The sequence below is a fragment of the Staurois parvus genome, unplaced genomic scaffold (genome assembly GCF_062004578.1).
Source record: "Staurois parvus isolate SC_StPar_1 unplaced genomic scaffold, SC_StPar_1.0 ptg000581l, whole genome shotgun sequence".
NCBI lineage: Eukaryota > Metazoa > Chordata > Amphibia > Anura > Ranidae > Staurois > Staurois parvus.
Genome location: NW_028318377.1, coordinates 4,167,692 through 4,190,616, shown reverse-complemented (window position 1 = coordinate 4,190,616; position 22,925 = coordinate 4,167,692). Strand labels below are relative to the sequence as shown.

General features: G+C 42.8%; 1 protein-coding gene across 1 annotated transcript in view; it reads left to right on the top strand.

Moving 5' to 3' along the window:
* MAEA (macrophage erythroblast attacher, E3 ubiquitin ligase) overlaps positions 1 to 22,925 on the top strand; it is a 163,423-nt gene that overhangs the window by 117,678 nt on the left and 22,820 nt on the right. The window contains exons 5-7 of the mRNA XM_089692282.1: positions 4,073 to 4,149; positions 20,755 to 20,863; positions 21,590 to 21,723. Coding sequence (XP_089548408.1) covers positions 4,073 to 4,149; positions 20,755 to 20,863; positions 21,590 to 21,723 — 320 coding nt within the window. The remainder of the gene's footprint in view (positions 1 to 4,072; positions 4,150 to 20,754; positions 20,864 to 21,589; positions 21,724 to 22,925) is intronic.

Genomic DNA, 22,925 nt, shown 5'->3' with positions numbered 1-22,925 from the left:
CACAGGTATTGCCCATAGACTCCTGGGATATTGGCATCATCAATTCCAGGAGTCTTCGGGCATCACCGGGGTGTAAATTTACGTATTTCACTTGCCTCTTGCTTGCTGCTTCCAGATTCAATATTATTGAAAAAAATAAATAAATAAAAAAACAATCCCTGAGCTGAAAAAAGGATCACCCTCTTGTGTCAGTATTTTGTCGAACTACCTTTTGCATTAATTCCACCCTTTGGTCTGTTTTGGTACGTCTCTACTAACTTTGCACATCTAGACTTTGCAGTATTTGCCCGCTCTTCTTTGCAGAACTGCTCAAGTTCAGTTAAATTTGATGGTGACTGTGGACTGCAGTCTTCGTCATTCCACAGATTTTCAATGGGGTTTAAGTCTGGGCTTTGACTATTCCATGGAAAGACATTCACCTTTTCCCTTTCAACTACTGTGTGGTCATTTTTGCTGTTTGCTTTGGGTCATTGTCATGTTGGAAGGTAAACTTTCTTCCCATTGACAACTTTCTGGCAGAGGGCAGGAGATTTTCCTCAAGACGGTATTTTGCCCCATCTATTTTTCCTTCTGTTCTGACGAGTTCTCCTGTCCCTGCTGCAGAGAAACCCCCCCCCCCCATATAAGGATATTACCACCTCTATGCTTTACTGTGGGAATGGTGTGATTTTGATGGTGAGCTGTATTGAATTTCCGCCAGACATATAGTTTAGTGTTGAGGCCATATCATTCAATTTAATCTCATCTGACTAGAACACCCTTTTCCATGTGGCCTCAGAATCTTTAAGGCATGTTTTGGCAACGCTCAGTTGTGACTGCATGTGGCTTTTCTTGAGTGGCTTTTTTTTTTTTTTTTTTTTTTGTAATCCTCCCATACAAGCCACATTTGTGGAGAATTTGTGATATTGTTGTCACATGCACACAATAACCACTCTTTGTCATAAATTCCTGCAACTGCTTCGGAGGTGCTGTAGGCCTCTTCATAGCCTCTCTGAGTAGTTTCCTCCTGGCTGTCAACCAGTTTGGAGCGACATCTTGATCCAGGGAGGGGTCTGTGTTGTACCAAATACCTTACACTTTTTAATAATAGACTTCACTCTGCTTCTAGGCATTGCTAAAGCCTGGAGATCTTTTGACAGTGCCTTGCCACCCATAGTTGATTATTTGCTTCATTTGCACTAACAGGGACTGAAATGCTCCAGGAAAGCTCTTTCCATGCTGAGCTAATCAAATGACCACAGCTGATCACAGTTAAAAGTCAAATGGCTTTGTGTGCCATTGAGAAGGTGATTAGCTACACCTGATTGAGTTTAGGAGGGGGGTGATCCTTTTTCCAACTCAGTGTTTTTTGTTTTTGAATTTTTTTAAATGTTTTCTGACATGTTGGTGTTATATTTTTTACTTGGATGTTATAGGTTGCACTGTGTAAATACAGCTGGATAAAACAAAAACTGTGTCTGTCTTCATTTCAGGCTGCTGCATGGGCACTGCATGGGTCATCTGCTTGTTTTTTCTAGGGGTGAGCACAAAGTTTATACTGGCCTGATCCTCTGGAAACCTACGCTTCCCAACGGTCCATCGGTGGATTGTTCCTGATGTCAGCATGCCCAGAGCACACTTCATAGACAGGAACAGTCCACCAATGGACTGTGGGGGAGCATGGTTTTCCAGAGAATCGGTAGATCAGGCGATTATAAATTTTATGCTCACCCCTAGAAAAAACAAGCAGTTGACCCATGCAGTGCAGGAACAGCACCACTGCAAGGGAGAAAAAAAAACATTTTCAAGACTGCTGAAGCTTAGGGGTGCAGGGACCAGTCTTGTGCAGGGAGGAATGGCAGATCAGGTGAGGATATCACCAATGTCCTTTCCCCTAGAAATAAATGAGCAGTTAACCCGTGCAGTGCAGGCACAGGAATAAAAAAATGTTAAATATTAGAGGAGCTCCACTCTCCTTCAGAAAAAAAAAGTCAGCAGCTGCAAATACTGTAGCTGTTGACTTTTTTTTAATATAAGGACACTTACCTGTCCAAGGATCCAGCATTGTCCTCACCCGAGCTGATTCTTCAATCTGCTTTTGATCCCCGGCGCGAGCATTTTAAGTAACGGAAATTGGTAGTGAAGCCTTGCAGCTTCTCAGCTGGTTCCCGCTGCACATGTGTGAGCCGTGCTGCACTTAGTGAATGGTCCCACAGTTTTCTGTAACCTGTGATGTGTCCCAGAAGGCTGCTGGGGAAGGAAGGGGGGCCAAAACTTCCACTCAGATCGCCGCGGTGGTCTGAGCAGAAGTGAGAGTGGGTACCTGTCAAATCCAGGTACCCCCACCCTTCCAAAAAGTGCCAATAGTTAAACAGGAGGGGGGAGGATGCAAAGAAGCAGAACTTCCCATTCTGGGTGAAGTTCCACTTTACACATTGTTACAAAATATTTTATTTTAAAAGACCTGATTATAAAGTTTTAAATGGTTTAAATAAAATTAACTTAAAGCTGAGTTCTACCTGAAAACAAAAAAAAATATAAAAGTCAGCAGCTACTAATACTGTAGCTGCTGACTTAAAATACAGACACTTACCTGTCCCTTGGTCCAGTGGTGTCCTCACCACCGCTGGGTTCACCGGACGTCTTCTCTCCGTCACTGGCATCTTCAGTGTGGGCACCCGGCTGTGACAGCTTGCGGCTTCACAGTTGGGTGACCACTGCGCATGTGCGAGAAGCGCTGCGCTTTGTGAATGGCCCTGTAGTCTTCTGGGACCTGTCCTGTGTCCCAGAAGACTACGGGGAGGGAGGACAACCTCCACTTCCGATTGCCTAGGCGATCGCAGCGTAACTGGGAGCGGGACCTGTCAAATTTGGGTACCCCCCCTCCCCAAAGGTGCCAATCCTTAATGGGGAGCGGGGGACACAGGCTTAAAGCAGAACTTCCCTTTTTGGGTGGAGCTCCGCTTTAAAAAGGGAGAGCTTTGTGACCCTGTTTTTTACTTGATAGGGTTACTTTAAAGATATAAAGGGAATCTGTCAACAACTTAAAATTTGCAACTAAAAGCACAGACACATCAAAAATTCTAAATGCTTACTTGCTGGGTTTTTTTTTCCTTAAACATTATTTCTACTGGTCATGTGGCTCTGACCTTGCTAGGAGATTGTCACTCGAGAAAGCATCAAATTCTTCAGCTCAGCCCCTTTCTCTTGCACGTCATATTCCTCTTCTCTTCCAAAAATGGCTAATGACTGTCTTTGATGGCCCAGCTCCTCATCACTTCACCTACCTACATAGCTGTTTATGTAGCAGCTGGGGGAGAAGAAGATGGGTAAACAAGTGTCATTTGAGTGACCACTTTAGGGCTGCTGACATCACATTTAAGATGGTGGTACCCAGCAGCAGTCTCTGGGCTTTTCGATGTCTATACAAGGGAGGATTTTACAGGTAGATAACATGTATAAAATTCATTAATGCACATATAATCTTATGGGAAAAGGTGTTGTCGAAATTAATGGTCTGGCGCCAGGGACTCATTAAGTTATTCATAGCAAACCCACCCAAGTCAGAGGAAATGCTGCAAGAACAACCCCAAGGACCAGTGTTTTGTTCTCATCAGAATTGCTTCTGTCCCCTTACCATCCTCATGGTCATTCAAAAACAGTTTGCAGCAGATCCAATGAACCTGTCAATGAAATCTGAATAATCTCATAAGCATCCCAAAATCAGGTCAAGTTGTATTTGACCGTCAACACAAGATCTTAGTGCAATGTCTTCTCTTCTGTATTCCGGTGTCTCGGTTCAGCTCTTGTATTTCTAACTGATGGTCTTGATTTCTGGTATTTTAAGCTCGAGAAATCTGTGCCCATAATGAATGTTGATAGTTCTTTATTTCGGGTAATCCCTTCCTACAGCTGTGCCATTTTGTTTTATTGGTTTCTAAAATATTTTCATCTCTTTCGTGGTGTATTGTTAGAAATTGAAGCACCAGCCATAAGTAATAGTGTCTGGAGATTACATCGAGCCTGGAAGGAAGGCTTTCTTACACAGTTTTTATCTTTTTAAGTCGTTTCTCACTTTGTCTTCCTCTGTCAGAGTTGCCTGGAATTCAGCCTTAGGATCCAGGAGTTCATTGAACTGATCCGACAGAACAAAAGGCTGGATGCAGTCAGGTAAGACAGACAGTCCTCTAAAGCAGGGGTCTCCCAACTTTTCAACATAAGAGCCACATTGCCAATTTGAAAAATATCCACGGGCAAAAAAAAAATCAATTTTATAAAGCAATGAATAAAGGAGTGAATGAAAATGTATTATATGAATCTTTGTTTTTTTTTTGGAATCGGCATAATATGATTAAGTAAAATAATTTCAGTAAAGCAAAGTCACCCCTACATCAGAGTCTGCCTTAGGAGTCCTTACTTGAAAATTAGAGTCCGTATTACTAGTTTCCCCTTACATCAGTGTTCCCACCCGAACCTCCCTAAGAGTGTGTCCTAGGAGTGCCCCTCCCTTACATCACAGTCACCATTATAGTTGGGGGGACGCTCATCAGAGCCCTTGTTAAAACAGGGTCCCCATCAAAGTCCCCCATCAGATGTCCCCTTACATCAGTGTCCTCATCAGAGCCTCTTCCTTCAGAATCCACTTACCAGTGTAATTAGGCTTTCAGCATGCCTATAGCTGTGTAGTACCAGGATGAGAGCCGGGAGGTGGAGCAGGTGTGGAAAGGAAGTGCCACACTCCTGTGAATGCTGGGGCAAGCACGTCATTGATTGCTATGGTGCTGGCAGTCCTAGCAGTCAACAGCGGAGAACAAGGGGAACTTGCACTGGAGATTGTGAGGGGGTTTTGGGGAGAGAAGTGGCGACTATCTGAGCTGATTCCTCAATCTGTACACATCAACTTCGGGATTGATGTGGCCCACAGGCCGTGGTTTGGAGACCCCTGCTCTAAATCTGCATATGACTTCTATATATAAATTAAGGCACCAGGCTAACCGCTAAATGCACAGTTGAAGCTTAACATTAGTAGTAATTCTGTTCATCCAGTCTTGTGATCCAGGGAATCCTACTAAAAAGCAGAGCCAGGTAGGTGACAATCTTATCTTGTGGTTCAACTTTGCAATTTCTATTGCCACCTGATTGGTCATTGGGCAGTCAGTCATCATCAGAACATGTCCACTGAGTAGCAACGTGAAGCTGCACAGCTGAACTGGAAAGGTCATTGAATAGTCAGTCATCATCAGAACAGGTCTGATGAGCAGTGAAATGATCCATGAAACTGCACAGCTGAACTGGAAAATATTAGAGCGATCTTCATTGGTATGCAGGGTGTAAGAGGCATGTGTATCACAGGACTAGCTGAACAGCATTGAAAGTATCAGAAAATCCAATAAAAACGTGTACATATTTTACTTATGTACATAGTTATTACACTGGGGTTCTTTTTTTTGTCTGTGAATGTGACTCTGTTGTTTTTACCATATTGCTCTCCTCTACATTTGTCCAGATTTTTAAACCCATGGGTCACCCCCATGAGTACCTGGGCAGCACATTTTGGAGTTGTGAAAAACATAAAAGCACATTTATTAACCTGTTCCTGCTGATGTGGCTCATATATGTGGCCTTTCGGCGGGTGGGCTTAAACCCTGAGTGGCCGCATACTGTATATATCTCTTTTTAAACCGTTTACTGTGCTGAGAGCGCGCTCCCAGCACAGCAACTATCCTGTAACATAAAGTTCCTGGTACATACTTGCAATTGGGATCTTTCCAATCATGACTGCTGTAACAGCCAATCACAGTGGGCACATGATCGGAATCATTAATCCATAGAAGTGATACGAACTATCATTCCCACTCTTAAAATTTTTTGTTATTGTAGAAACCACAATGTACAAGTGAGAAACACAGTGAGTTGACGCATTTCAGCCTCACGATTGGAATGCTTCCGCCTCCTGGCATTTTGATCCAGGAGGCAGCGGCGGCGGGAAGAGGTTAAGCACTGTTTTCATCTAAGTTGGTCACATATTATAACTCCTGTGTAATTTTTACTAAGCAACAGTGGACACGTGCCTTTATTTACTATTACTGTATATAAAAGTCAGCCACATGTCGATGTAGAATACAAAAAATTGTATTCACATCACTTCATCAGCATCATAGCCAAACAGTTCTGAGCCAGGAAAAAACACAGAACTGCTAATAGGCCACTGTTTGTTTGTTTGTTTGTTTTTTAAATAAAACTTAAAAAAAAGTCCACATAGTTGGTTTTCTTAGATAAAGTATGTAGCAACATTTCTTTGTCTCCAAAGAACTCTTTTGGATGGATGTCCCAGTATAACCAAAAAGTAGGTAAGTGTAACTAGAACCTCTCATTTTTTACAGAAGTTTCAAATCTAACATTAAAATGGAAGGTCACCCTAGAATAATTCTATGAACATTAGGCAGGCAATATAACACCTTGTGTGACAGTGCGAGGACCTGCCACTGTGTGAATATAGGGAAAATGACACTGGGTTCACGCTATTGACGAGAGCAGGGCTCCAGATTATTGTGACGGAGGAGAAAACCGGGTATTCAGTTTTTTCTGTTTTTGTAATCACAAATCAGGGTCTGGAGTCCAAAGGCTTCAAAGAGTCTTCGGTTGGATGAAGCCTTCAAACCCATGTCCAGGTCTTACTGGAGACTTGTAGGTTGTGTGAGTGTAAGGGTGTGCACACTGAATATAAGCAAGGATCTGACTATAGCTCAGGGCTCCCATTTTGAGGCACGTCAGAGCTCCATCCAGGAGATGGATGTGTGTTCCCATCAGGAGAGAGGTGTGCTCTCCAGCCAGGAGACAGGCGTACTCCTATTAGGAGAGGTGCCCCACTCAGGAGACAGTACTCCATGTTAGAGAGATTCCCTACCTGCAGGACTGAGGGAGTTGAAACAGCTGAGGGCATCTGGGAGGTTAAGAGAGCTAAGGCGACTAGGCAAGTCCTGGGGACTGAGGGAATCTGTGAGTCTCGGAGGAGTGCGAGAGCCCGGAGTGTCAGGAGAACCCATATTGAGAGGCCAGGGAGTGGACCGGTGCTGCAGGGAGGAGAAAGTGCACGTTTGCATTGACCAGGCTGACACCTGGAATTACAGTGGCTACAGGGAGCAGCAAGTGATCCCTATTGTCTCATGGATTAAGGGCCTGCAACTAAAAGTCTGAGTGAGCCAGGACAGCCCAGAGGGTCAGGAGAAACGGATCTGAATGATCTTGAAATAAGCAGTGGAGCTGCTGAGGAGTGAGCCAAGTGGCTTAGTATTTTTCGTTGTCTGTTGTATTGAGGAAAATCTATCACATGGGTTACCGCTTTGTGAACGGTTTGTTTTCTTTAAATAAAAGTGGGCTGGCAAGCCCTAAAACCCACAATTTGGACTGGCATGGACTCACTGAAAACACAACTACCACTGAGCTAATCCCCCAAGATGACACTTGATAAATGCATAGCACCATGTTTTACTTTTGCTTGTCCAGTAATCGGCATTGGAAACTGCCAGCCTTTTACCAATGACTCCATGCAACTCATGGTGTCACTGAGGTCTCCTATGCTATGCACGCCATGTGATTGTAAAGCCTGTCTGGGAAAGCCGTCCTCTGTGCCCTGATGCTCTCAAAGATGTAGATACCACAAGGAGAGCTGAATGACTCCATGAGTTGCATGGTGTCACTGGTAAATTGAGGGAATTTCCAATGCTGATTGCTGGACAACTGGAGTGCAGACTGAAGTCAAACATGGTGCTATGCATTTATCAAGGTACGTCTGTATATGTCTGTCATGTTCATTGAGTAACTAGAGTAAACTTCTATTTTCAAAGGATTGGCTTCATACTTGACAAAATCAGTACCCTAATCAAACAAGCTCACAAGGTATCAAGTGAATCAGTCTAGTGCTCAACATATCAAACATCACAGTGGGATGATCTGTATGCAATGTCAGAATTCTATTCAGTGCAGTAAGACTAACGCCGACCACAGATGGTTCCAATCTCGGCCAGTTTAGCAGGTACCCACTGAGATTCAAACCATCTACGGGCAGGCTGATTTTACCTAAGTCAATCCATCGATTAACTAGGGTACAACCAGCATGTTGGATAGTTGCATGAGATTATTTTCAGTGGCTATAGCCACTAGCAATAATCACTGTGTTCTCCTGGTAGAGATGGCTCCCCGCGTCCCCCCTTCCTGCTGGGAGAACACAATAGTTCCGTGTAAGGGATTCCCCCATCAACACTGACTGTGTTGATGAGAGAATCAAACGATTTTTAACCACGGGTTGCAGGAAAGAAAATCACATCATCTCATATCTATGGCCTGCCAAAGCCCCGTACACATGATGAGAATATCGGATGAACGATTGTCTGTTTTTTTTGGTTTTTTTTTTGTTTGTTTTTCTTTTTGCATACTAGTGTCCATATCGAAAAAGAGGTTACTAAAATTCTGAAAATTCTTGTACAACAGAATAAACATTCAGAAGTGATGTAATGTATTTTCAGAAAAATACCGTGTTGATTACATGAAAATCGTAAGAGAATGCTGTGCACCAACTATCAGATTATCGTACAGTCGCTTTAAAAGCGGTATTTTTCATACAGTTTTCTGATCATGTGTACTAGGCTTTAGTGAAACACGGAACAGCAATTATAGAGATATCAAACCATGATGGCAATCTTTTATCATAATCTGATATTTTGCACACAGGGGGGTGAGGGAAGTGTTTAGACTGCTCAGAGGTCGAACACAGGTAAGTCCTGTTTAAAGAGCCAGAGTGAAGGTCCACTAGGGAAATTTTTATGGCCTCACTGAAGTGTAAGGGGCCCTAGATGTGAGATACGTGATTCAGTCAGGTTGAGCCCAAGTATCATGCCCATCAGCACTTGCACTCACTCTAATCCAAGAGGTCTCAGGACAGGAGTTGGATGGGAAATCGAGATTGGAAAGGGTGAAAAAATGCCAAGAAAACAGACCGTAAAGGTTTCTGCGTCCTCCTCCCTCTTATGCACTCTATGTAGCAATAAACATGGATGCTTAGCTGACCAGAACATTAATGTTTATGCCTAAAGCTGTGCTGAAAAACACAGTAATAAAATCATAGATCTTTTGGCAGCTAGCTTTACCACGAGGAGGTTGGCAAAGGCAGCCCCTGATTTCTCTCTCTGCTCAGTCTTCCATTGTTAATAACTCTAAGCTAAACTCTAGGATTCTTTATGCAATTATTGTCTAAATTCAAAAGGTGTGTGTATTCTTACTTGAATCTTAATACGCTTTATGTACTGTATTTCCTCTACATCTATGCAGTAATCTTGTGTTAAACTTTGTGCAGTGGCTTCCTGTGATAAGACCGGTCACTTCTGTTTTCTTTCCATGTGCAGGGTGACTGGTCTGGTCTCCACCCCCTCCAGTAGTTTTCTGCAGGCAGCCTGTACTGCACAGGCTATGTACAGCACATTTATGATTTCACTGCTACTTTTACAAGATAATAACTTGGTTTGCAAAGGCAATCGGTGCACACAAAATGGATTTATATCCTTTGTGGCTATTGGGGAATATATTAAAATGTGTCTGGGGTTCAGCTTTACAGTAGTTTCAGATAGAGTAGGAAATTGGTGAAAGCCCTGTCACATTAAGAAACATTACCTTCACTTTCTGTCCTGTAGTCACAATGGGAAGTAAGAGGAAAGCTCTCCAAATTAAGGGAAATGCCCCATTTGGACAGTTGCCACTGCAACAAATGCCCCCCCATATTCCTGCTGTGTAGACAACTTAAACTTTATTTTCAGCTCTGGAGCCAACAGAAACACAACAATAAAAACTCAGCAAAGGTTCTAACCCTTCTATACCCTATCCAAAACCAGAAAAAAAAAAGGTTTGGCTTAATAATAATATATTTTTTTTACTTCTGAACATTGGAGCCATGGCCATTATATGGGTTGAAAACATTTTTGCTAATATAATTGTTCTTCAAAGCAAACCTGTCAGAAATCTGGGTAATTCAAGCTGAGAAATTAAAATAGAAATCCATAGGCGGCAATTCTTTTCAGTAAAAACAGAAAAACATTCTCTCTTACATTAAAATCCCAAGCTTGAGCTTTCCTGTAGTTTTAGCCCAAGCCCCTTCTTTTCCTGAGTGGGCTCTTTATCAACCCGTACAGAGACTCTGGAGGCAGGCGTGGGTGGGTCATGCTCACATTTTCTCTGCTGCCTATATTTCTTAATCCATGGATTGATTTAATATGGAGTTTTCACTTGAAGATACGTCAATTAATATATTATTATTATTATTATCAATAATAATAATGAAGAATTCCAGGTATGATATATTTTTACGTGGTTATATTGGTCCAGTTTGGACCAATGTAACTGTGTATATACTATACCTGGCCAATGCCCTTGGAAAACACTGAAGTAGACACTGCTAAATCTAGTGATCTCCACTTGCTTCCAAGTCTCTTGGTGAGCGGCCGGCATTGTAAACACAGGAAATTGGCCGCTCTGCAGTGAAAAATGGCTCCGGTGCAGAATGGTTGACTTCCTGTGTTTACATTGCTGGCTGAAAGTTTGATTTGTCACCAGTGTAGGAATGCAAAGCATTCACTGATTGGACAAAGTGGAGAGCGTGACGTCACCTTCTAATTGTTCCACCTCCTCCAATCAGAGAATGCTTTGCATTCATTCTGTGGCGTCTACTACAGTGATTTCCAGCTTCCAGGGGTATCAGGCAATATCAGTTTCTGGCGACCACAAGGATAGTGTTTCTCCAGAATGATGTGTCTGCTATTTTGGGTCTTCAGTCTTCATAACAGCATAATGTTCATCATTTTTTTGACTATACAGTGGGGCAAAAAAGTATTTAGTCAGCCACCAATTGTGCAAGTTCTCCCACTTACAAAGATGAGAGAGGCCTGTAATTGGCATCATAGGTAGACCTCAACTATGACAGACAAAATGAGAAAACAAATCCAGACAATCACATTGGCTGATCTGGAAAGAATTTATGTGCAAATTATGGTGGAAAATAAGTATTTGGTGAATATGAAAAGTTCCTCTCAATACTTTGTTATATATCCTTTGTTGGCAATGACAGAGGTCAAACGTTTCCTGTAAGTCTTCACAAGGTTGGCACACACTGTTGCTGGTATGTTGGCCCATTCCTCCATGCAGATCTCCTCTAGAGCAGTGATGTTTTGGGGCTGTCGCTGGGCAACACGGACTTTCAACTCCCTCCAAAGGTTTTCTATGGGGTTGAGATCTGGAGACTGGCTAGGCCACTCCAGGACCTTCACATGCTTCTTACGAAGCCACTCCTTCGTTGCCCGGGCGGTATGTTTGGGATCATTGTCATGTTGGAAGACCCAGCCACGTTTCATCTTCAATGCCCTTGCTGATGGAAGGAGGTTTGCACTCAAAATCTCACGATACATGGCCCCATTCATTCTGTCCTGTACATGGATCAGTCGTCCTGGTCCCTTTGCGGAGAAACAGCCCCAAAGCATGATGTTGCCACCCCCATGCTTCACAGTAGGTATGGTGTTCTTTGCATGCAACTCAGCATTCTCTCTCCTCCAAACACGATGAGTTGTGTTTCTACCAAACAGTTCTATTTTGGTTTCATCTGACCATATGACATTCTCCCAATCCTCTTCTGGATCATCCAAATGCTCTCTAGCAAACTTCAGATGGGCCCGGACATGTACTGGCTTAAGCAGGGGGACACGTCTGGCACTGCAGGATCTGAGTCCCTGGCGGTGTAGTGTGTTACTGATGGTAGTCTTTGTTACGTTGGTCCCAGCTCTCTGCAGGTCATTCACTAGGTCTCCCCGTGTGGTCCTGGGATTTTTGCTCAGCGTTCTTGTGATCATTTTGACCCCACGGGGTGAGATCTTGCGTGGAGCCCCAGATCGAGGGAGATTATCAGTGGTCTTGTATGTCTTCCATTTTCTAATTATTGCTCGCACAGTTGATTTGTTCACACCAAGATGCTTGCCTATTGCAGATTCAGTCTTCCCAGCCCGGTGCAGGTCTACAATTTTGTTTCTGGTGTCCTTCGACAGCTCTTTGGTCTTCACCATAGTGGAGTTTGGAGTGTGACTGTTTGAGGTTGTGGACAGGTGTCTTTTATACTGATAACAAGTTCAAACAGGTGCCATTGATACAGGTAATGAGTGCAGGACAGAGGAGCCTCTTAAAGAAGAAGGTACAGGTCTGTGAGAGCCAGAAATCTTGCTTGTTTGTAGGTGACCAAATACTTATTTTCCACCATAATTTGCAAATAAATTCTTTCCAGATCAGCCAATGTGATTGTCTGGATTTGTTTTCTCATTTTGTCTGTCATAGTTGAGGTCTACCTATGATGCCAATTACAGGCCTCTCTCATCTTTGTAAGTGGTAGAACTTGCACAATTGGTGGCTGACTAAATACTTTTTTTGCCCCACTGTATCTAGCAATCTTTTTGCTCGTCACCTTCATCTTATGTTCCCTTCAATGTTTCCAAATATAATTGTCTCTTCCGGTGACTTGGTTTTTTTTATACATAGTATGCCCAGAGTAAGACAGCTTCAGTCTACTTATCTGGGCTTCTAGTGAACGGTTGGCCTCAATTTTTTGAAGGATCCATTTGTTCGATTTCCTTTCTGTCCATTATATTTAATGAATTCCAAAATGCATAGGCATAAGTGTTTTTATTAGCTTGCTTCTTTATTGTCCGGCATTCACATCCATATGACAGAAAGTACCATAGCATGGGCACTTCTGCCCTTTGTTCTTAAGGACTCGTTACAGTTGAGGATCTCTTCTAGGTAACCTCTGTTTCTATACTATTTCATCACCTGCTTAGTACGCACATACCCCGTTTGTGACAGCTTCACTTTAAATAAGTATGAATGCTTTGGTTATTGCCAGCTTACATATCTTATGAGCAATATCAGGGCTTTTAGCACTCAACTGATATATACTTAAAAATTGAAATGTGTTCTATTAATAACATATACCAGCCTAAGACATCTTTATACGTAATGTTCGTCTAATAAGTAGCACTTGGAGAGACGAATGTATGTATAACAGCAATTTCTGCAAGAGATGCTTGAACCTGACAGCAACAGTCAGCTATTCCTCGCTGTCTTCACAAACTAGGCTACATCAGAACCGGAGGCTATGCTTAAAGTGATTTATAATAAAGCTAAAAGGGCTCCATCAGGCACTGCGATAATATTCAACATGTTGTGTTCAGTTAATGTGTTCGGAAAAGACCTGGAAACCTGAAACATAATGAATGAAGGCACTTAGAGACACCACAAGGTGCCTGCCATTTGACTTTGTTGCCGTTATTTTAGTTGACAATTTCACTCAACAAATAAGTGAACTTTCCCATGTAGAAGCATCCATAGATGATTAAAGCCCAGCTGTAGGCAAATGAATTATTAATTGCTCGATTTGATCTAGGGTAGGGGTATTGAATTAAAATTCACAGAGGTCCAATCAGAAATTTTTTTTTTTACATGTTTGTGCAATGTTTTAGATCCTTCCCATCACAGCCCCCTCATTTTATATCACAACCCTGTTCTCACATCAGCGTACTCCTTTCCCCTTCATTAGATACATTAGTATCCACTGCCGCTTTACATCAAACCCCCCCCCCCCCCACCAGTACTGCCCCTCTTTTAAATTTCCCCTCACAGCACTGCCCCCCTCATATATCCCCCAGAGCACTGCCCCCCCCTTACATCTACCCCCACCCCCTACAGTACTGTCCCTTTTATATGCCGCCACACAGCACTGCCTCCCTTTACATCTTTTCCCCACATACAGCACTTGCCCCTCCCATTACATCTCTCCCCCCCTCACAGCACTGCCCCCCCCCCCTTTACATCACTCCCTCCCCTTTATATCACTCCCTACCACCACCACGCACAGTACTGTCCCCCTTCACATCCACAGCACTGCCCCCCTTCACATCACCCCCCACAGCACTGCTCCCCTTTCTCATCACCCTCTCCCCCTCCCACCACAGTAATGTGCTCTGCCCCCTTTTCATCTGCCATCCCCTTTACCCTCCCCACACACACAGCACTGTAGCCTTCATGTCACCCCCTGACTCTCCTCCACCTGTCTTTACAGCTCTGTCCTTTTGCCTTCTTTACATACAGCGGAGAGTGGTTGAGAGGTACAGCAGCATTGGATGGAGGGCGGGAGGAGGGGGCTGCCAAGGTTAACTTTTCCTATTAACAAGCTGGTGATTGGTTGTTAGGGCCACCCGGTGTCCTAGCAACCATTTTCCTGCTAATTAATCTGAAAAGTAAACTTATGCAGTTCCCAAACCAGCCCTCCATCCAGTGCGGCTGTGCCCCCCACTCTCTGTTCATTGCTTTCCCCTGTCTCCTGCTCTCCGCACTGCCTTAAAAATGACAGTGGCAGAGGCCAGGGTAAAGGATGGCTCCTAAATGGCACAACATGGGGTCCGGATGGGACAGCGGCTCGGTCCGGATCCAAACTGTGGTACGCCATTTACGATGCCTGATCTAGGGGAACAATAAAAGCAAATATATTTACCCGAGCCTCGGCTCTTCCCTGCAGCTAAACTAGTCCTGCACCCTCTGCATCGGTCTAGAGTCCTGACGTCATCAAGACCAGAGCAGGGTCTATAGCCTTGCTCTGGATGTGAGGATGCCAAGAGGCAGTCATAAGAAATTGGAGGATCAGATAAGTAAAACTATTCTCCCCTTGAGCAAAGAGCTATTTACCCTTTTAGTGTGGCACAGCCTGCCCACAATGGGAACACCTTTTCCTGTGTCAGCTGTCAAAGGCAAGTCTTCCTTTTACTTTGAGGGCATTTCCTCTCAGTACTTGTGTTCTAGGCCAGGAAGTGAGGTTGAAATCTCCCTCTAGAAATACAAATGATAAAAATGTATTTTAACCCTTATGCACTTTGTCAAAAAAAGCAGGACGATTCAGACTGAGAAGTTTAAAATGCTTAGGTAGAAGTTACCTTTGGTGAAAATGGAATGCAAAAATGATCCGTAGGTCCACTAATATAGATAGCTAGGTATCAGCAAATAATGTAAAACGTAAAAGATGAGCGTGGCACCACCTTCTCCAAACTCCTGAAACTTCCTATTGGTGTTTTTTAATAATATTATTATAAAAAATTTATATAGCATCAGCAGTTTACACAGCTCTTTACAATATATAGAAAGACAGTACTGTACAGTTTCAATGCAGGAGGGTTAGGAGAGCCCTGCTCCTGAGAGCTTACAATGTAACAGGGAATAGCAAGTGGAACAAAAGGTAATGGGAGAAATAAAAGATTCAGTTGTTTAAAGTAGGATAGGCTTCCCTGAAGAGATGAGTTTTCAGGGATCGCCTAAAAGTTGACAGAGTAGAAGAAAGCCAGACAGATTGGGGTAGAGTGTTCCAGAGGATGGGAGAGGCTCTGGAGAAGTCTTGAAGACAAGCATGGGAGGAGGAGTCAAGGGAGCTAAAGAGCAGGGGGTCTTGGGAGAAGCAGAGAGTACAGTTTGGATGATATATGGAGACAAGACTGGTGATGTAGCTTAGAGTGGAGTTGTAAATGGCTTTGCATGTTGTTAGTATTTTTGAATTTTATTTGTTAGGCATTTGGAGGCAGTGGAGGGATTGGCAGAGAGAGTTGGTGGACATTGAGCGGTTGGTAAGGTGGATGAGTCTGGCAGCCATTTTCGAAAACAAAAGAAATGCTTCTCTGAAAAGAAATCTTGTATTACTTACATATCACGCCCCCTTTGTTCTTTTTAAAGTGTTACTAAACCCAGCACCCTGCATTCAATATATCTGGTCTCCCACAGTACACAGAACATGGAAGTGCAATTATTTTAGTATACTTACTGCTAAATACCTTTTCTCATCAGAAGTTAGAGCAGTCTTGTGACTTCTATCAGTGTCCAGCAGAGCACATGTTAAAGCTTGTAGGAGGAGTTTTCATTTTGTTCTAGGAGGATGCAGAACCCACGACCTCTGTCTGGAAAGTGCTGATTGACCCTGTGCTGATCACATGCACTCTCCCAAGACAAAAAAAAAAAAACTTCTCTAGCAATACACACAACACTGAACATGTGCAGAGTGACTCCACATGATATGTGTTATCAGGAGATAAGAAGGGGGCACTATAAGAAGGAGAGGATCACAGAAGTCAGGATCAAACATCGTTTTTACACAGTGCGAAGGATTAACCCCTTAGGTTCCACAGTGAGTATAACAAGCATGCTTTACTGCATATACTGACTGATATTACTGTTGTGGTTTTAGTAACACTTTAAGAGCAAACTTCGTATCTGGTGTTGGATGTCCAGGCCCCAGGCCCCCTTTACACACTGTGGTTCCTTCCACTGGACCCTACATCACTACCGTGTCCTGTAATGATGGAGCCAACAGATGAAACTACAACGCTCAAAGAAGCGCTAGGCCTCTTATACAAAAATTCTTCAGCTAGCTTAGCTCTTCAAGAGATAAAGATTGGTAGCATGGGGACAGATATTATATTTGTTGGGAGACTTTTCTTTTTTTGTTAAACATTGTCTCTTTAATTTACTAGAATTGAGTCTTAGGAGGTGGGAGAAATAACCTCAGTTGAAGTATCTGGGTTTACTTTGACACGCATATGCTTCAACATTCATCCATTGTTCCATTTTATTATATTGTCTAATTTCTAATTTTACTATACTGCAGGTTTTTTTGATTCATTACCTTCAGCTACAGTGAATTTATAAACTGTTCATAACCCCCTTCACTTAGCCTGATGCTCATAATATTAATACAGCTGTTTAAATTCATATTTTTCTCATTAATCTACACACAGTACCCCATAATGACAAAGTGAAAACATATTTTTGAAATGTCTGTGAATTTATTAAAAAGAAAAAACTGAAATATCACATTATCCATTCAGCTTTCCCTCAGTCCTGCTCAGTCTCCCAGTCCCCGCTGCTGAAAAACACCCCCACAGCATGATGCTACCACCACCATTCTTCACTGTTGGGATGGTATTGGGCAGGTGATGAGCAGTGCCTGGTTTCCTCCAGGCATACTATTTAGAATTGAGGCCAAACAGTTCAATCTTGCTTTCATCAGACCAGAGAATCTTGTTCCTCAGGTGCTTTTATTCAAATTCCAAGTGGGTTTTCATGTGTTTTGCACGAAGAGGCTTCTGTCTAGCCATTGTACTATAAATCCAAGATTGGTGGAGACTGCAGTGATGGTTGTTCTTCTTTAGTGGTTTGATGGTTGTTCTTCTTGGTCTCATCCCCACACAGGATCTCTAGAGCTCAGTCAGAGTGACCATTGGGTTCTTGGTCACCTCTCTTACCAAGGTCCTTTTCCCCCTGTTGCTCAGTTTGACTGGGCGATCAGCTCTCAAGATTCCTGGCTGTACCAAACTTCTTCCATTTAAGAATTATGGAGGCCACTATGCTTTTGTGAACCTTCAGTGCAGCAGATTTTTTTGTAGCCTTCCCCAGATCTGTGTCTTGCAATAATCCTGACTCTGATATCTGCAGGCATTTCCTTTGATACAGTATTCATAGCCAGCTGTAATGCCTTTTATAGGGAGGTGTGTGCCTTTCCAAATCATGTCCAATCAATTTAATTTGCCACAGGTGGGCTCCACTCAAGGTGTAGAAGCATCTCCACAACGATCAAGAAAAATTGGAGGCACCTGAGCTAAATTTCGAGTGTTGTTGCGAACAGTCTGAATACTTATGCCAATGTGATATTTCAGTCTTTCCTTTTTCATACATTTGCAAACATTTCTAAAATTCTATTTTCACTTAGTCATTTTGGATTACTGAGTGCAGATTATGAGTAAAAAATAAATGTAAACAGCTGTAGTATCAGGCTGCAACATAACAAAATTGTAAAAAGTGAAGGGGGTTTGAATACTTTATGAATGCACTGCAAGTGTCCTTCAAAGTTTCGAGGCAATTTGCCAAAATAGAAAACAAAAAAACACCACAGTATATAAAATAAATAAAAGTGAAGAGTGTAATTTAATTTCATAATTGATCTTTAATCTATATACTTCTATGTATGTAGTTGTTACGCCTTCCATATTCAATTAAAATATTAGAGGGGGCTGTTTACCGGTTGCCACTTCATCAGTGCTGGGCCCCCGTGTCTGATACCTCTAGCTGTGCCAAATTACACTCAGTGTGTTTCTGTTATTTCCATTCTTTTCCTCCCAGCCTGCCGCAAATAAAGATGCCATTACCGACTTGTTTGCTATAATTAATAAACAGTGTGATTGCTGCTCTGCACAGGATTTGTGTTTCTTCAGTCTAAACACAAATTAGTAGAAGTAGTATTAATATGAAAATCCACCTTGATAGACAGGAGGGAAGCAAAAGCCTGATCTCTTGTTCCTGGCGTGAACGTCTTTTATATTGTACAGCTTAAATTAAAGGTTAAAAAAAAAAAAAAAAGTTCCTGTTGCTGGCAATTGGGACTGTGGTTTGATTTAAGCAGAATCAACTTAAAGGATCACTTCACCATCACTCCATTTGCAGCTTTGAATAGAAGTTAGCCTTTTTAATGACCAACTTCTGTTTTGCCTAATGATGCATGTCCCAATGGCATAGCACAGCATACTTGCACATTTTGGAAAACGTACCCCTGGTGCACCTTCTTCAACAATGCATTGTCTGAAGTTCCCCAGCTTAACTCCATTGCCACTTCTGCCATCTTCTGCTCCTCTTTTATCCAGTCTAGTGTCTTCTTGCCTCAGCCATTTGGCTGCCATTGATGATGTAACTCATGAACATTTGTATTGGAGTTAACATTATCTCAGCACCCAGCCACAGTGACGGCATTCATCAGATGTTGGAAATGGACCTGGACTGTACATTATACTGTACATGTACCGCAGGCAGTGTACAGATAACAAAAATTTGTTAGAAGACAGGTTCTCTTCTACCATAAAACTCTTCTGGCATAATTTTGTTAACCAAGTTTAGTTTCACTTTATCATTGCTGTAGACTAAAAAGAGAAATGCGTATTTACAAAAATACAAACATACATACTCAGCTACAGGGCTTGACAAATTTGCTTTGAATGTAGGAGCCAGCTAAAAAAAAGTTAGGAGCCAGGTTTTTTTTTTTTAGCGTAGCGTGGGTTGTCAGTGCCTGGGTCTTCTCGTGATGCGATAATCACGGCAAAACAACACCATGTTTTAGGTGCCATTGAAAATAATGGCACCTGAACCTGTGTTTTGTGATCACAGTGCTGGGAGGCATTTTCGCATTGAAGCCTGTGGGGCAGCGTTCTCCCATTGAAGCCTGTGGGGCAGCGTTCTCCCATTGAAGCCTGTGGGGCAGCGTTCTCCCATTGAAGCCTGTGGGGCAGCGTTCTCCCATTGAAGCCTGTGGGGCAGCGTTCTCCCATTGAAGCCTGTGGGGCAGCGTTCTCCCATTGAAGCCTGTGGGGCAGCATTCTCCCATTGAAGCCTGTGGGGCAGCGTTCTCCCACTGAAGCCTGTGGGGCAGCGTTCTCCCACTGAAGCCTGTGGGGCAGCGTTCTCCCACTGAAGCCTGTGGGGCAGCGTTCTCCCACTGAAGCCTGTGGGGCAGCGTTCTCCCACTGAAGCCTGTGGGGCAGCGTTCTCCCACTGAAGCCTGTGGGGCAGCGTTCTCCCACTGAAGCCTGTGGGGCAGCGTTTTCCCATTGAAGTCTGTGGGAGGCAGTGTGTGAACCTAGACACCAATATGAAATTTCTAGTCGCCATGGCAACCTGGCGCCTGAGATTTGTCGAGCCCTGCTCACCTAGATGTCCCTTGCCGACTCTACACTGAGAAGTGAGTAATCAAAGACCTCTGATTACTCAGTTCTCGGTCTTCAGTGAGTAGAGAGATGGTGACTGTTAGTCACCGGTTCTTTGCTCTATTCCTTCAGCGCTCACTGGAGCTCTGGGCTGTGGAGGGGGAGGGAGTGGCTGGCTCAGGCTCCCAGCGGCGCACTGAGAGGCTGAGCCAGCTGCTAGTCAGGCATCTGGGTAGATCTCAACATTGTCTTTAGCGCGGCTGGATCTGGGACATAGGTGTGCAGAGCTAAGTGCACTTCTGTGATCCACAGGAAAGGTATGGTAAAACAACCTTTGGCCATACTTCTCATTTAATGCTCCCTGCATGGGCAAAGCAATAGATTCACTTTAATCCCCTCCAAAGCAGCACATACTCATCTTCCCTCAGCTCCTTCACTGCCCTGTTCAGAGGTTGGGAGCAGGAGAAGCTGTCATGTGTAAGTTACAAGTCACTAAAGTTATATCCTACATAGATCTATTGACCCTTCCCATGTGATAAGAGTTGGTGATTGGCAGAACACTGTTTCTATGACAGAGGATGCAAGAGAAGCTGATAATTCGGGTGGATTGGTGGAGTTGTATATCGTTTATCTGTGCAAAGAATCATTTTATAGATATTTTTAGCAAAATTGTTGGCTTCATTGAGAATGCAGCCCATCCATTTATTAGCAGTGGTGTTCACCTAAGTGTCCACTTAACAGCCTAATGGATTGCAGGTTCCTCATACAATTGCACACTTTTGAAAATGACATTTAACGAACAGTGGATACATTAAATAAAGAATATACATGCCTGGAAGAAGGTCTTGCTACTCCTTAAACATTGCTTTTGTGGTAAGGGCTCCCAGTGTCACTATTTAGAGCTTAGGAAAAGAAATCAATTTCTCATTTACATTTACCATAATAACTGAATCTTCCTCTGTTTCAGACATGCAAGGAAACATTTTAGTCAGGCAGAAGGAAGCCAGTTGGATGAAGTTCGACAAGTGATGGGGATGTTGGCCTTTCCTTCAGATACTCACATTTCACCTTATAAGGTACGGGTAGTCAAAACTGCATAGACCTAACCTGATGAAAACTGTGTCTTATACTTAGTGTTACCTGTGACATTCCAGGGATAAACAGTCAATGATCAGAAATCACTTCTGCTCTTCTGTTATCTATGGTCTGACTGACACTAACAGTACCAATGTTTATTAATGAAAATACGTTTTTGCCATGTGACCTTGAATCATACTAGGCCATCGATCCTGTGCAGTGGCTTGGTGTCAGTAAAAGTCCTGCCTCAGTCTAACAATTGGTAAATGTTCTGGCATCGACTTGTGTTTGGATGATCACTGCCTGGATCAGATCTGTCATCATTTTTGTCATTTGTTACCAATGTAGAGGTGTAGAGGTGTTTATTCATAGCTTTACTCCTCTTCTAGAACACTTCAGGAGCCCCAAAACCCAATGCAAATGTGTCTGAAATGTAAGTCACCACCACCTTTTTCCGCCTTTCCTGTCAACCTAGTGAATAGTGAGTCTGCTGTCAATATAATGTAATCAGTAGTGAGGGGTTGAAGGTGCAGGACCAAGTCGAGTTTAAATTGCAAACACTGACTTTAGAAACTAAACCGATTCTGCACATGAGTCTTCTGTGATTGTTAAGGAACAATGGTGAGGAGCATTTCAAATATTTTCAGAATGGTTTTTTGGAGAACTTACATAGGATCACTTGTCACTTTTCCATATTTTAACAAAATTGTTTTCCCTCCATACAGGATCTTTTGGACCCAGCTCGATGGCGCATGCTCATCCAACAGTTTCGATATGACAACTATAGACTACATCAGCTGGGAAATAATTCTGTGTTTACTATAACTCTTCAGGCAGGCCTCTCTGCTATTAAAACACCGTATCCTTTTATTACATTCTAGTGGTATCTCTTACCACCTCTGCACAATCGGTATATTTCAGCAGATCATATAGTCATTCGTAAGAAGTGGGATTTCCATTTCTTGATTCCTCCAGTTGGCTGATACTTCTTATTACATCAACCAGTTGGGGAAAGATGTTTTGATTTGTGTTCCAGAGTTTTAGGTTTTACATTAATTGTTCTACTGTTTCAAAAACAATGGACCTTTTCAATTAAAAAAAGCCTATAAATGCTTCTTGACTTGGGTACAATCAGCCTGCCCATACATGAATCGAAATTTAGCTAGTCCCTGCTGCATCGGCCGAATTTCAATCAATCTATGACCAGTTTAAATAGCACTCTCCTTCATAGGGTTGGGGTATGCTCGTTCAGGATTGATTACAGCCTCAGCTCCTTAAGATTCAGTCTGTTTAGTGAAGTGTTTTGGCTCCATGTGAGGTGTTAGTTGCAGCATGAAAATAATAATTTGAGTGATGTTGAAATTAATGTGGTCTTGAAATAGTTAATTTCTTTGTGATAAGAGATTAAAAAAATCTTTGTGTTCCCTACAACACTTTATCAAAGACTACTACAGACATATCAAACAAGGAGGAAGTTCAAAGACGGCCAAGAATACTTTGAAAATGTAACTCTAGGCATATGAACCAATCAATGCAGCTAGTCATGCATTAAAAAAAATATAAAAGAACTAGTGTAAGTAGCGGGATATGTCTTCAGTTAGCCTCCTATAACACTTGTACAGTAGCACTTAAACTGGAGGAGGGAAAGGCAGCACTAAGAGCCAGTCAGGCTCTGTTGCATGAACATCTACTGGCAGTAAACATGCTGACAGGAGGAGAGAGCATAGGGAGCTGGTCTGGGTCCTGCAGTAGTGCTGTAGCTACAGAGGCGTTCCCAGACCTAGTTATGCTACCAGGCAGAGGTTTTTAGATCACAATCCTGGGTATATAGACCTTTCATATATATGCATTACAACTGCGTTTTCAGCTGTTTGTATAAGACTTCGTAGAACATATCTCCCAGATGACCTAGTAACACTTTGAACCTCTGGCTAAGGAAAAGCCAAGCCTTGGGTAGCCTTCAAGTACTGCCACAAGATTTCTTACATATTTTTCACCCAGGCTTCACATACTTGTCACAAACATCACCTGGACCTGACCTTTTATATATACAGTATCATG